Here is a 13,878-nt window from a genome sequence, read left to right on the forward strand (position 1 = left end):
CTATCTCAGCTACAATCGGGCGGAAGGCGGGGTACACCCTGGACAAGTCGCCACCTCATCGCAGGGCCAACACAGATAGACAGACAACATTCACACTCACATTCACACACTAGGGCCAATTTAGTGTTGCCAATCAACCTATCATAGTGTTGCATTCAAATGCCTACTAAGTACATTAAAAGTAAGAATGTTGTGTTCAAATGTTTACCAAGTAAAACATAAACGAGAGTGTTGCGTTCAAATGTCTATTAAGTAGATCAATAGTAAGAATGTTGCGTTCAAGTGTTTACCAAGTAAAACATTAACGAGATTGTTGCGTTCAAATGTCTATTAAGTACATCAATAGTAAGAATGTTGTGTTCAAGTGTTTACCAAGTAAAACATAAACAGGAGTGTTGCGTTCAAATGTCTATTAAGTACATCAATAGTAAGAATGTTGTGTTCAAGTGTTTACCATGTAAAATAATAGTGGGAGTGTTGCGTTCAAATGTCTATTAAGTACATCAATAGTAAGGATGGTGTGTTCAAGTGTTTACCAAGTAAAATAATAGTGTTGCATTCAAATGTCTACTAAGTACATTAAAAGTAAGAATGTTGTGTTCAAGTGTTTACCGAGTAAAACATTAACAAGATTGTTGCGTTCGAATGTCTATTAAGTACATCAATAGTAAGAATGTTGTGTTCAAGTGTTTACCATGTAAAATAATAGTGGGAGTGTTGCATTCAAATGTCTATTAAGTACATCAATAGTAAGGATGGTGTGTTCAAGTGTTTACCAAGTAAAATAATAGTGTTGCATTCAAATGTCTACTAAGTACATTAAAAGTAAGAATGTTGTGTTCAAGTGTTAACCGAGTAAAACATTAACAAGATTGTCGCGTTCAAATGTCTATTAAGTACATCAATAGTAAGAATGTTGTGTTCAAGTGTTTACCATGTAAAATAATAGTGGGAGTGTTGCGTTCAAATGTCTATTAAGTACATCAATAGTAAGGATGGTGTGTTCAAGTGTTTACCAAGTAAAATAATAGTGCTGCATTCAAATGTCTACTAAGTACATTAAAAGTAAGAATGTTGTGTTCAAGTGTTAACCGAGTAAAACATTAACAAGATTGTCGCGTTCAAATGTCTATTAAGTACATCAATAGTAAAAATGTTTTGTTCAAATGTTTACCAAATAAAATAATAGTCCATCCATCCATTTTCTACCGCTTATTCCCTTCGGGGTCGCGGGGTTCGCTGGGGCCTATCTCAGCTACAATCGGGCGGAAGGCGGGGTACACCCTGGACAAGTCGCCACCTCATCGCAGGGCCAACACAGATAGACAGACAACATTCACACTCACATCCACACACTAGGGCCAATTTAGTGTTGCCAATCAACCTATCCCCAGGTGCATGTCACGTGATTCAAAATGCTTGTGCTTTGCGTGAAGGCTTCAGGGTGAGCTTTGATGACCTTATGACGTCTGTGTTGCGTGATAACTCTGCTGCTATCCAGGTGGATGGAACTATTTTTGATTCAAGAACGTTTATTATTAAACTTATGTTTGTTTTATATTACGTTTTTATAACAACCTTTTTTTTTTTTACAACTGACAGAAAAACTAAATAGTCAAACCCCCTCCCCGCCCACTCTATGCGGTGACATCATCATCATTAAATGTTAAAATATTCAGTTATTTCTGCCCCGACTGCTGCAGGCTGACAAGCATATGTCAGACTCGGACAGCGGACCGACAGCAGACGGTCAACCACCTGGACCTGGACCTGGACCTGGACCAGGACCAGGACCAGGACCTGGACCTGGACCAGGACGGGATGCTGCCGACACACTCAGTAGGTTCACACTGCCGAGTAATAATATCTATATGTTTACTGGCTGTAATCAGTTTTAGCAATACAACAGCACCCATCAGGTACATTGCCCCCTAATGGTCGTGTTTGTTATAATTACTTGTAGTTAATAAGGTTAGTAGTTATATTTAGTTGTAGACAGTTAAGGTTAGTAGTTGTTATAATTAGTTGTAGTTAACAAGATTAAAAGCTTTTTATAATAAGTTGTAGTTAATAAGATTTGTAGTTGTAATTAGTTGTATTTACCAAAGATTAGTAGTTATAATTAGTTTTAGCTAATAAGGATAGTAGTTGTTATTAGTTGGAGTTAATAAGGTTAGTAGTTGTTAGAATTAGTTGTATTTATTAGGGTTAGTAGTTATTAGAATTAGTTTAGTTAAGGTTAGTAGTTGTTAAAAAATAATTGTAGTTAATAAGGTTAATAGTTGTTATAATTAGTTGTATTTATTAGGGTTACGGTAGTAGTTGTTAGAATTTGTTTAGTTAAGGTTAGTAGTTGTTAAAAAAATAATTGTAGTTAATAAGGTTAATAGTTATTATAATTAGTTGCAGTTAATAAGGTTAGTAGTTGTTATAAATAATTGCAGTTAATAAGGTTAGTGGTTTTTATGATTTGTTGCCGTTAATAAGGTTAGTAGTAGTTATAATTAGTTGTAGTTATTAAGGTTAATAGTTGTTATAATTAGTTTTAGTTAAGGTTAGTAGTTATAATTAATTGTAGTTATTAAGATTAGTAGTTGTTATAATTAGTTGTAGTTAAGGTTAGTAGTTATAATTAATTGTAGTTAATAAGATTAGTAGTTGTTATAATTAGTTGTAGTTAAGGTTAGTAGTTATAATTAATTGTAGTTAATAAGATTAGAGTTGTTATAATTAGTTGTAGTTAAGGTAATTAGTTATAATTAATTGTAGTTAATAAGGTTAGTAGTTGTTAGAATTAGTTAGTTAATAAGGTTAGTAGTTATAAATAGTTTTAGTTAATAACATTAGTAGTTGTGATACATAGTTTTAGTTAATACGGTTATTAGTTGTTAAACATAATTGTAGTTAATAAGGTTAGTAGTTATAATTAGTTGTAGTTAACAAGCTTAGTAGTTATAATTTGATGTAGTTATTAGGGTTACTAGTTGTTAGAATTAATTGCAGTTAATAAGGTTAGTAGTTCTTTTAATTTGTTGTATTTTTGTTGTATTACAAGATTATTAGTTGTAATTTATAAGTTTAGTAGTTATAATTAGTTGTATTTAATAAGATTAGTAGTTGTTATAATTTGTTGTATTTAATAACATTAGTAGTTGTTATAGTTAGTTGTATTCAACAAGATTAGTAGTTGTTATAATTAGTTGTACTTAACAAGATTAGTTGTTGTTATAATTTGTTGTATTTCATAAGATTAGTAGTTGTTATAATTAGTTGTAGTTAACAAGATTAAAAGCTTTTTATAATAAGTTGTAGTTAATAAGATTTTTAGTTGTAATTTGTTGTATTTACAAAAGATTGGTAGTTATAATTAGTTTTAGCTAATAAGGTTAGTAGTTGTTATTAGTTGGAGTTAATAAGGTTAGTAGTTGTTAGAATTAGTTGTATTTATTAGGGTTAGTAGTTATTAGAATTAGTTTAGTTAAGGTTAGTAGTTGTTAAAAAATAATTGTAGTTAATAAGGTTAATAGTTGTTATAATTAGTTGTATTTATTAGGGTTAGTAGTTGTTAGAATGTGTTTAGTTAAGGTTAGTAGTTGTTAAAAAAATAATTGTAGTTAATAAGGTTAATAGTTATTATAATTAGTTGCGGTTAATAAGGTTAGTAGTTGTTATAAATAATTGCAGTTAATAAGGTTAGTGGTTGTTATGATTTGTTGCAGTTAATAAGGTTAGTAGTAGTTATAATTAGTTGTAGTTATTAAGGTTAATAGTTGTTATAATTAGTTTTAGTTAAGGTTAGTAGTTATAATTAATTGTAGTTATTAAGATTAGTAGTTGTTATAATTAGTTGTAGTTAAGGTTAGTAGTTATAATTAATTTTAGTTAATAAGATTAGTAGTTGTTATAATTAGTTGTAGTTAAGGTTAGTAGTTATAATTAATTGTAGTTAATAAGATTAGAGTTGTTATAATTAGTTATAATTAATTGTAGTTAATAAGGTTAGTAGTTGTTAGAATTAGTTAGTTAATAAGGTTAGTAGTTATAAATAGTTTTAGTTAATAACATTAGTAGTTGTGATACATAGTTTTAGTTAATACGGTTATTAGTTGTTAAACATAATTGTAGTTAATAAGGTTAGTAGTTATAATTAGTTGTAGTTAACAAGCTTAGTAGTTGTTATAATTTGATGTAGTTATTAGGGTTACTAGTTGTTAGAATTAATTGCAGTTAATAAGGTTAGTAGTTTTTTTTAATTTGTTGTATTTTTGTTGTATTACAAGATTATTAGTTGTAATTTATAAGTTTAGTAGTTATAATTAGTTGTATTTAATAAGATTAGTAGTTGTTATAATTTGTTGTATTTAACAAGATTAGTTGTTGTTATAATTTGTTGTATTTCATAAGATTAGTAGTTGTTATAATTAGTTGTATTTCATAAGATTAGTAGTTGTTATAATTAGTTGTATTTAACAAGATTAGTAGTTGTTATAATTAGTTGTATTTCATAAGATTAGTAGTTGTTATAATTAGTTGTATTTCATAAGATTAGTAGTTGTCTTCTGTCTCGTGTTTGCTGAGTGAAGGAGCGACAGGATGTGAGACGTGAGCAGATATGACGTCCTTCCTGTCCTCTTCCTGGTATTGTGTTCCACGGACATCACAGGAAGTGATGGATGCTGAACAAACACACACACACACACACACACACACCCGTGTTTAACAGTAAAAGACGAATTAAACACACTTGAGGCTCCGCCCCCCCCAGGTGCACTGTGACATCACCAGTGATGTACTGTTTGATTTCAGGCAAAGGAAAACGCGGCGCCTTCTCGGAGCTGACGGGATCGATGAGCCGAGCGGCCGGGAAGAAGATCAACCAAATCATCACCTTCTCCAAACGCAAGACGCCCGCCGGTCACCATGACGACCCTCGTTGCGGTGAGCCTCAGCGCGCCACCTCCAAACACGGCCGTCATCGTGTCTCCGCCTTTCCCCCCCCCCAGGCTATCTGAGCGTGTGCGTGGGCGGAGTCTGGAAGGATCGCTGGTGCGCGCTGCGAGCGGGGAGTCTGCACCTGCTAAGGGACCCGGGCGACCAGCGGCCTCCCGTCATTGTGGTCCCCCTCAGGGGGGGCGAGGTGGTCCCGGGGGGCTGTGGCCCCAAGCATCCCTTTTCCTTCCGCATCCTTCAGGGAGGCGTGGAGCTGGCGTCCTTGGAGGTAAAGGTGTGCATACCTGCCAACTACTCCGGTTTTCCCGTAATTCGTACGGTTTTCATCAACCTATTCCGGGTTACGGTTGCAGTGATAAAAAATACGGTTTTTCATTAATTAAAAAAAAAAAAGGGTGAAAACTACGCGAATTGCACCTTGTGCAGACAAGATTTTTCGATCGGACACGGAGGAATTAGCGATGTAAAAAACCACGTTGGGACAAAAAAACACAAGTCTAATGCCGTTGCTAGCGATACAAGTGGAAAACTTTCAACGTTTTTCGTCGCCCAAACAGATTCTTTGGATGTGATAAATGCCAAAGTTTTATTTACGGAGGCAATAATTGAGCATGGACTTCCAATCGCACTGGCTGATCACATGGGACAGTTAAATGTTTATAATGCAACCTTTAAAAATCATTACGCGGTGATCGCGGTCCCAAAAATAAACTTTTCTTGCATGATAATGTCCAGAAAAACTCGCTTTATATTACTATAGAGTCCTTTTAACGAATGAGTTTGATGGTTTATCACAAACCTTAAATGAAAGAAGTCCTTTGTTCTCCTGCACCATGCATGCACTTTGGCCTTGCTTCGTGTTTGGTGCGCAATCCTGTCGGCTGTATTTCACAGCACGTCTTTGACAACTTGAAGTGGCATAAAACATTTAAAACAAAGGGGTTATAGGAACAATCACTTTCAGTGTTTTATGCCACTTCAAGTTGTCAAAGACGGTATGCTGGTGCCCGACTGCCACAAGTGGAACAAACATTTGAAACAAAGGGGTTATAGGAACAATCACTTTCAGTGTTTTATGCCACTTCAAGTAAACTTATCATAAAGTTACCATATCATTTTTGCAGTATGATCAATCTGATAGAATACATTTGGATTTTAGCCACAAAAAGGTAATGACACCAATGTTATCTATTGGAATTGTTTAGTACTGTTATACTGTTAAAAGTGTTTATACTATTTATGCTTTCAAGTCCAAGTTGAAGAAATCTTGTTAAATGTTGACAGCATAACTACCAAAATACAGAAGTATGTCCTTAATATTTTTGCAGTGCTATTTCTGTTGAAAAGTTCAAATGATTACATTAGAGATGTGATGTGCCACTTTTCAAGTGTCTGATGGCTTAAATTAATTTTCATTAATTTTTCATATTTTGAATTCTTTTGAAAGGCTTACAAAAAAACTACATTTGAATTGTAATTCCATGCTATTGACAGGACTATTAATTTTAATGAAGTTAGCTTACCATGTTTACAGTATGATAATTGTGATAGAAATGTGAATTTTAGGCACAGAATATTTTTTACAATTGAACAAGGCAGTAGATTATACAAGCTTGGACAGAAAGTTAATAATGACACCAATTTGTTTTTTAATGGAATTGTTTAGTACTGTTTTACCATTTGTTTACTGTAAAAAGTGTTTATACTGTTTATACTTTCAATGAACAAATTGAAGTCTTGTGAAAGGTTGACAGGATAACTGGCATTAACTGTCAAAATAATTTCAAACTATTGAAGTTAGCTTACAGAATAAACATGTCAATCAACCCATATGATTTTTGCTGTAATATTTTTGTTTTGAAAAGTCACTGTGACTGATAGAAAAGTGATGGTTTTAGCAACATTTTAACCTGTCTGAATGCTAATAATCATTTTGCGTCGGGGGGCGAAGCCCTGAACCCTCCACCAGGACTTTGTCCTGGACCTACCGGGGCCTGCGGCCCCTGGACCCTGGCTACTAGGTTTTTCTGATTTCAAAAGTTGGCAGGTATGGGTGTGACATCATCAGCGCGGCTAACGGTCACGGCCACGCTTGTTTGTGCGCCTCCTCCAGGCCGGCTGCTCGGAGACGCTGGGACGCTGGCTGGGGGTCCTGTTCGCCGAGACGGGCAGCGCCACGCTACCCGAGGAGCTTCACTACGACTACATTGACGTGGACACGTTGACGGACATACGCCACGCCGCCAGACACTCCTTCCTGTGAGACTCCCTGCACCGTCCTCACGTCCTGCTTTGATTTGACCCACTAACGTTGGCGCTGCCTCAGGTGGGCCACCTCCGCCGCCGCCGTGGACCCCACCACGTACGATGACGTTTACGAGAGTGTGGAGGTGAGCTCGCCGTACAGCCCTTTGTTCTTCAACTGTGCTTGTTTTTAAAGGGCTTTATAAATAAAGTTGGTATGGTATGGTATGGTATGGTGTGTGTGTGAGAGAGAGAGATGCACGCGGGTGCTAGAGCTGTGAATCTTTGAGCGCCACATGATTCGATTCGATTCTTAAGTGTAACGATTCCATTCCAAACGATTCTCGATTCAAGATCCATACTTTTTAGCAACATTTGGTGCCAGTTCTAACTACATTCTGTCATGACTTGGTCTTGGGTGTGTGCTTTTCCGGGATGCAACGGAAAGTTGGCTCGGGCGAGACGGAATGAAGGTACATGATTTATTTATTATTATCCAAAAAAAGGAATAAATGAAAGCGCGCACAGTGGCGGAGAATAAACTATGAAACCAAAAGACTATAGCAAAAAAGTACAAACGAAAAGCACGCACAATGGCGGAGAACAAACTATGAAACCAAAAAAGACTATAAACATGGAACAAAAACTTACTTGGCTTGGACAAAAATAGTTGCATGAAGAATGGACATGGAAAGAATGGACCGAGCATAAATGTGGTGAGGTCGTCAGAAAGACAAACTGAAAGACACTGAACTTAAATACTACAGACATGATTAACGAAAACAGGTGCGTGACGTGACAGGTGAAAACTAATGGGTTGCTATGGTGACAATCAAGAGTGCACAATGAGTCCAAACATGGAACAGGTGAAACTAATGGGGTAATCATGGAAACAAGACAAGGGAGTGAAAAGACAGAAACTAAAGAGTCCTATAACTAAACAAAACATGACTTAAAACAAAACATGATTACACAGACATGACACATTCCTCCAAAAAATAGGTAAACGGCTCTAATAAATATCTGTATTACTTACTTACAGTGTTCTAAAAAAACAGTTACAAAAATTAATTACCGGTAATTCTAGTTACTCGTTACTTTACTTTACGGAATTACTCTTTAATAAATGTAAATAATTACGAGGGAAAGTAATTTACACGTTCGCTACAAAAGAAACGTTCAATATTTGGCATATGCATTTGAGAGATGTATAATATGAGAGTACAATGTGCTTTTTAAAAGGCGGGGCCTGTTGCCTAGTGACGTGTGATGTCATCGAAGGTGTCAATGGAGCTGTGTTTTTAGCTTTAGCAGTTAGCAGCGGCACTTTTGTCGGCTTTGACGCCGTCCCTTTTTAATCTTTTCACCGGATTGTGTTACCTCTGCTTGATAAAGAGATGGAATGTGCTTCCATGGCTGTCGTATCTTCTTGTCAACAAACGGGGTATTGTTTGGATGGCAAGTTTGTCACTTCAATCATTGATTTGTTGTTCCATATTCTTTTTACCCGGATTGTGTTACCGTTGCTTAATGAAGTGATTGAATGTGTTTCCACGGCTGTCGTATCTTCTTGTCAACAAACGGGGTATTGTTTGGATGGCAAGTTTGTCGTATCAATCATTGATTTGTTGTGCAATATTCTTTTCACCGGATTGCGTTACCGTTGCCTAATGAAGTGCTTGAATGTGCTTCCATGGCTGTCATATCTTCTTGTCAACAAACGGGGTATTATTTGGATGGCAAGTTTGTCATAACAATCCTTGATTTGTTGTTCAATATTCTTTTCACCGGATTGTTTTACCTTTACTTGATAAAGAGATTAAATGTGCTTCCACGGCTGTCATATCTTCTTGTCAACAAACGGGGTATTGTTTGGATGGCAAGTTTGTCATAACAATCCTTGATTTGTTGTTCAATATTCTTTTCACCGGATTGTTTTACCTTTACTTGATAAAGAGATTAAATGTGCTTCCACGGCTGTCATATCTTCTTGTCAACAAACGGGGTATTGTTTGGATGGCAAGTTTGTCGTATCAATCATTGATTTGTTGTGCAATATTCTTTTCACCGGATTGCGTTACCGTTGCCTAATGAAGTGATTGAATGTGCTTCCATGGCTGTCATATCTTCTTGTCAACAAACGGGGTATTGTTTGGATGGTAAGTTTGTCACTTCAATCGTTGATTTGTTGTTCAATATTCTTTTCACCGGATTGTTTTACCTTTGCTTAATAAAGAGATTAAATGTGCTTCCACGGCTGTCATATCTTCTTGTCAACAAACGGGGTATTGTTTGGATGGCAAGTTTGTCGTATCAATCATTGATTTGTTGTGCAATATTCTTTTCACCGGATTGCGTTACCGTTGCCTAATGAAGTGCTTGAATGTGCTTCCATGGCTGTCGTATCTTCTTGTCAACAAACGGGGTATTGTTTGGATGGCAAGTTTGTCACTTCAATCGTTGATTTGTTGTTCAGTATTCTTTTCACCGGATTGTGTTACCGTTGCTTAATGAAGTGATTGAATGTGTTTCCACGGCTGTCATATCTTCTTGTCAACAAACGGGGTATTGTTTGGATGGCAAGTTTGTCACTTCAATCGTTGATTTGTTGTTCAGTATTCTTTTCACCGGATTGCGTTACCGTTACTTAATGAAGAGATGGAATGTGCTTCCACTGCTGTCATATCTTCTTGTCAACAAACGGGGTATTGTTTGGATGGCAAGTTTGTCACTTCAATCATTGATTTGTTGTTCAATATTCCCATTGTGTACGTATGTTGTTGTCTGCTGTGTCACAGTGTGAAGGTGCCTCTTCCTGTTTGATATCAAGTTAATTTTAGTGCGATACCGCATGTTGCTTTCACCAGTAAAAAGATATTTCCTGCATTGAACTTGCTGCACTAATGACGCCACGTGTCCCCCCGCAGGACGACGAGGACGAGGGCATGGCCAGGGGCCAGGTGAGACGCCACGCCTCCTTCTCCAGCAGGGACTCCGAGAAGACGGAGCAGCAGGCCGCCGTCAAGAGACACGCCTCCAGTGAGGGACACACCCTTTTTTGCACTACTTTGTACAAACCCCGTTTCCATATGAGTTGGGAAATTGTGTTAGATGTAAATATAAACGGAATACAATGATTTGCAAATCCTTTTCAACCCATATTCAGTTGAATATGCTACAAAGACAACATATTTGATGTTCAAAGTCATAAACTTTATTTTTTTTTTGCAAATAATCATTAACTTTAGAATTTGATGCCAGCAACACGTGACATAGAAGTTGGGAAAGGTGGCAATAAATACTGATAAAGTTGAGGAATGCTCATCAAACACTTATTTGGAACATCCCACAGGTGAACAGGCACATTGGGAACAGGTGGGTGCCATGATTGGGTATAAAAGTAGATTCCATGAAATGCTCAGTCATTCACAAACAAGGATGGGGCGAGGGTCACCGCTTTGTCAACAAATGCGTGAGCAAATTGTTGAACAGTTTAAGAAAAACCTTTCTCAACCAGCTATTGCAAGGAATTTAGGGATTTCACCATCTACGGCCCGTAATATCATCAAAGGGTTCAGAGAATCTGCACGTAAGCAGCGAAGCCCGTGACCTTCGATCCCTCAGGCTGTACTGCATCAACAAGCGACATCAGTGTGTAAAGGATATCACCACATGGGCTCAGGAACACTTCAGAAACCCACTGTCAGTAACTACAGTTGGTCGCTACATCTGTAAGTGCAAGTTAAAACTCTCCTATGCAAGGCGAAAACCGTTTATCAACAACACCCGGAAACGCCGTCGGCTTCGCTGGGCCTGAGCTCATCTAAGATGGACTGATACAAAGTGGAAAAGTGTTCTGTGGTCTGACGAGTCCACATTTCAAATTGTTTTTGGAAACTGTGGACGTCGTGTCCTCCGGACCAAAGAGGAAAAGAACCATCCGGATTGTTCTAGGCGCAAAGTTGAAAAGCCAGCATCTGTGATGGTATGGGGGTGTATTAGTGCCCAAGACTTCTGTGAAGGCGCCATTAATGCTGAAAGGTACATACAGGTTTTGGAGCAACATATGTTGCCATCCAAGCAACGTTACCATGGACGCCCCTGCTTATTTCAGCAAGACAATGCCAAGCCACGTATTACATCAACGTGGCTTCATAGTAAAAGAGTGCGGGTACTTTCCTGGCCCGCCTGCAGTCCAGACCTGTCTCCCATTGAAAATGTGTGGCACATTATGAAGCCTAAAATAGCACAACGGAGACCCCCGGACTGTTGAACAACTTAAGCTGTACATCAAGCAAGAATGGGAAAGCTTAAAAAATGTGTCTCCTCAGTTCCCAAACGTTTACTGAGTGTTGTTAAAAGGAAGGGCCATGTAACACAGTGGTGAACATGCCCTTTCCCAACTACTTTGGCACGTGTTGCAGCCATGAAATTCTAAGTTAATTATTATTTGCAAAAAAAAAAAAAAAGTTTATGAGTTTGAACATCAAATATGTTGTCTTTGTAGTGCATTCAATTGAATATGGGTTGAAAAGGATTTGCAAATCATTGTATTCCGTTTATATTTACATCCAACACAATTTCCCAACTCATATGGAAACGGGGTTTGTACAACGTGGCCGCCTTCCTCATGTTTTTTTTTCCCCCCCGCCAGACGTCAACCAGTACGGACGCTACGGGAAACTGCGAGCGGAGGAGGACGCCAGACGCTACCTGACGCAGCGGGAGGAGCTGGAGGGGCAGAAGGAGCGGCTCAGGAACGCCCTCGTCTCCCTGCGCAGGGAGAAGAAGGACTTGAAGACCGGCGGCGGGACAGGTGAGGACGAGGCGCGGCCCCCGCCCAAACTCGCGCTCTTGTTTGGACCACAAATGAGACTATTTAGTTCTTGTTTGGACCACAAATGAGACAATGTAGTTCTTGTTTGGACCACAAATGAGACTATTTAGTTCTTGTTTGGACCACAAATGAGACAATGTAGTTCTTGTTTGGACCACAAATGAGACTGTTTAGTTCTTGTTTGGACCACAAATGAGACTGTAGTTCTTGTTTGGACCACAAATGAGACTATTTAGTTCTTGTTTGGACCACAAATGAGACTATGTAGTTCTTGTTTGGACCACAAATAAGACTGTAGTTCTTGTTTGGACCACAAATGAGACTGTTTAGCTCTTGTTTGGACCACACATGAAACTATGTAGTTCTTGTTTGGACCACAGATGAGACTATGTAGTTCTTGTTTGGACCACAAATGAGACTATGTAGTTCTTGTTTGGACCACAAATGAGACTATGTAGTTCTTGTTTGGACCACAAATGAGACTATGTAGTTCTTGTTTGGACCACAAATGAGACTGTTTAGCTCTTGTTTGGACCACACATGAAACTATGTAGTTCTTTTTTGGACCACAGATGAGACTATGTAGTTCTTGTTTGGACCACAAATGAGACTATGTAGTTCTTGTTTGGACCACAAATGAGACTATGTAGTTCTTGTTTGGACCACAAATGAGACTATGTAGTTCTTGTTTGGACCACAAATGAGACAATGTAGTTCTTGTTTGGACCACAAATGAGACTGTTTAGCTCTTGTTTGGACCACACATGAAACTATGTAGTTCTTTTTTGGACCACAAATGAGACTATGTAGTTCTTGTTTGGACCACAAATGAGACTATGTAGTTCTTGTTTGGACCACAAATGAGACTGTTTAGTTCTTGTTTGGACCACAAATGAGACTGTAGTTCTTGTTTGGACCACAAATGAGACTATTTAGTTCTTGTTTGGACCACAAATGAGACTATGTAGTTCTTGTTTGGACCACAAATAAGACTGTAGTTCTTGTTTGGACCACAAATGAGACTGTTTAGCTCTTGTTTGGACCACACATGAAACTATGTAGTTCTTGTTTGGACCACAGATGAGACTATGTAGTTCTTGTTTGGACCACAAATGAGACTATGTAGTTCTTGTTTGGACCACAAATGAGACTATGTAGTTCTTGTTTGGACCACAAATGAGACTGTTTAGCTTTTGTTTGGACCACACATGAAACTATGTAGTTCTTTTTTGGACCACAGATGAGACTATGTAGTTCTTGTTTGGACCACAAATGAGACTATGTAGTTCTTGTTTGGACCACAAATGAGACTATGTAGTTCTTGTTTGGACCACAAATGAGACTATGTAGTTCTTGTTTGGACCACAAATGAGACTATGTAGTTCTTGTTTGGACCACAAATGAGACTGTTTAGCTCTTGTTTGGACCACACATGAAACTATGTAGTTCTTTTTTGGACCACAGATGAGACTATGTAGTTCTTGTTTGGACCACAAATGAGACTATGTAGTTCTTGTTTGGACCACAAATGAGACTATGTAGTTCTTGTTTGGACCACAAATGAGACTATGTAGTTCTTGTTTGGACCACAAATGAGACAATGTAGTTCTTGTTTGGACCACAAATGAGACTATTTAGTTCTTGTTTGGACCACAAATGAGACAATGTAGTTCTTGTTTGGACCACAAATGAGACTGTTTAGTTCTTGTTTGGACCACAAATGAGACTGTAGTTCTTGTTTGGACCACAAATGAGACTATTTAGTTCTTGTTTGGACCACAAATGAGACTATGTAGTTCTTGTTTGGACCACAAATAAGACTGTAGTTCTTGTTTGGACCACAAATG

The 13,878-nt window shown here is 37.7% G+C and overlaps 1 protein-coding gene across 7 annotated transcripts in view; it reads left to right on the forward strand.

Annotated features, from left to right (window-relative positions):
* LOC133607880 (actin filament-associated protein 1-like 1) overlaps window positions 1-13,878 on the forward strand; it is a 77,751-nt gene that overhangs the window by 46,357 nt on the left and 17,516 nt on the right. For 4 of the 7 annotated variants that reach the window (XM_061962925.2, XM_061962922.2, XM_061962924.2 and 1 more), the window contains exons 10-16: window positions 1,704-1,839; window positions 4,807-4,938; window positions 5,004-5,224; window positions 7,064-7,209; window positions 7,277-7,340; window positions 10,122-10,233; window positions 11,849-12,010. In XM_061962925.2, the coding sequence (XP_061818909.1) occupies window positions 1,704-1,839; window positions 4,807-4,938; window positions 5,004-5,224; window positions 7,064-7,209; window positions 7,277-7,340; window positions 10,122-10,233; window positions 11,849-12,010 (973 nt within the window). The remainder of the gene's footprint in view (window positions 1-1,703; window positions 1,840-4,806; window positions 4,939-5,003; window positions 5,225-7,063; window positions 7,210-7,276; window positions 7,341-10,121; window positions 10,234-11,848; window positions 12,011-13,878) is intronic. The other 3 variants (XM_061962926.2, XM_061962930.2, XM_061962929.2) reach the window with 1 other exon arrangement.

Source organism: Nerophis lumbriciformis, linkage group LG09, assembly GCF_033978685.3.
Source record: "Nerophis lumbriciformis linkage group LG09, RoL_Nlum_v2.1, whole genome shotgun sequence".
In the NCBI taxonomy this organism is placed as follows: Eukaryota; Metazoa; Chordata; class Actinopteri; order Syngnathiformes; family Syngnathidae; genus Nerophis; species Nerophis lumbriciformis.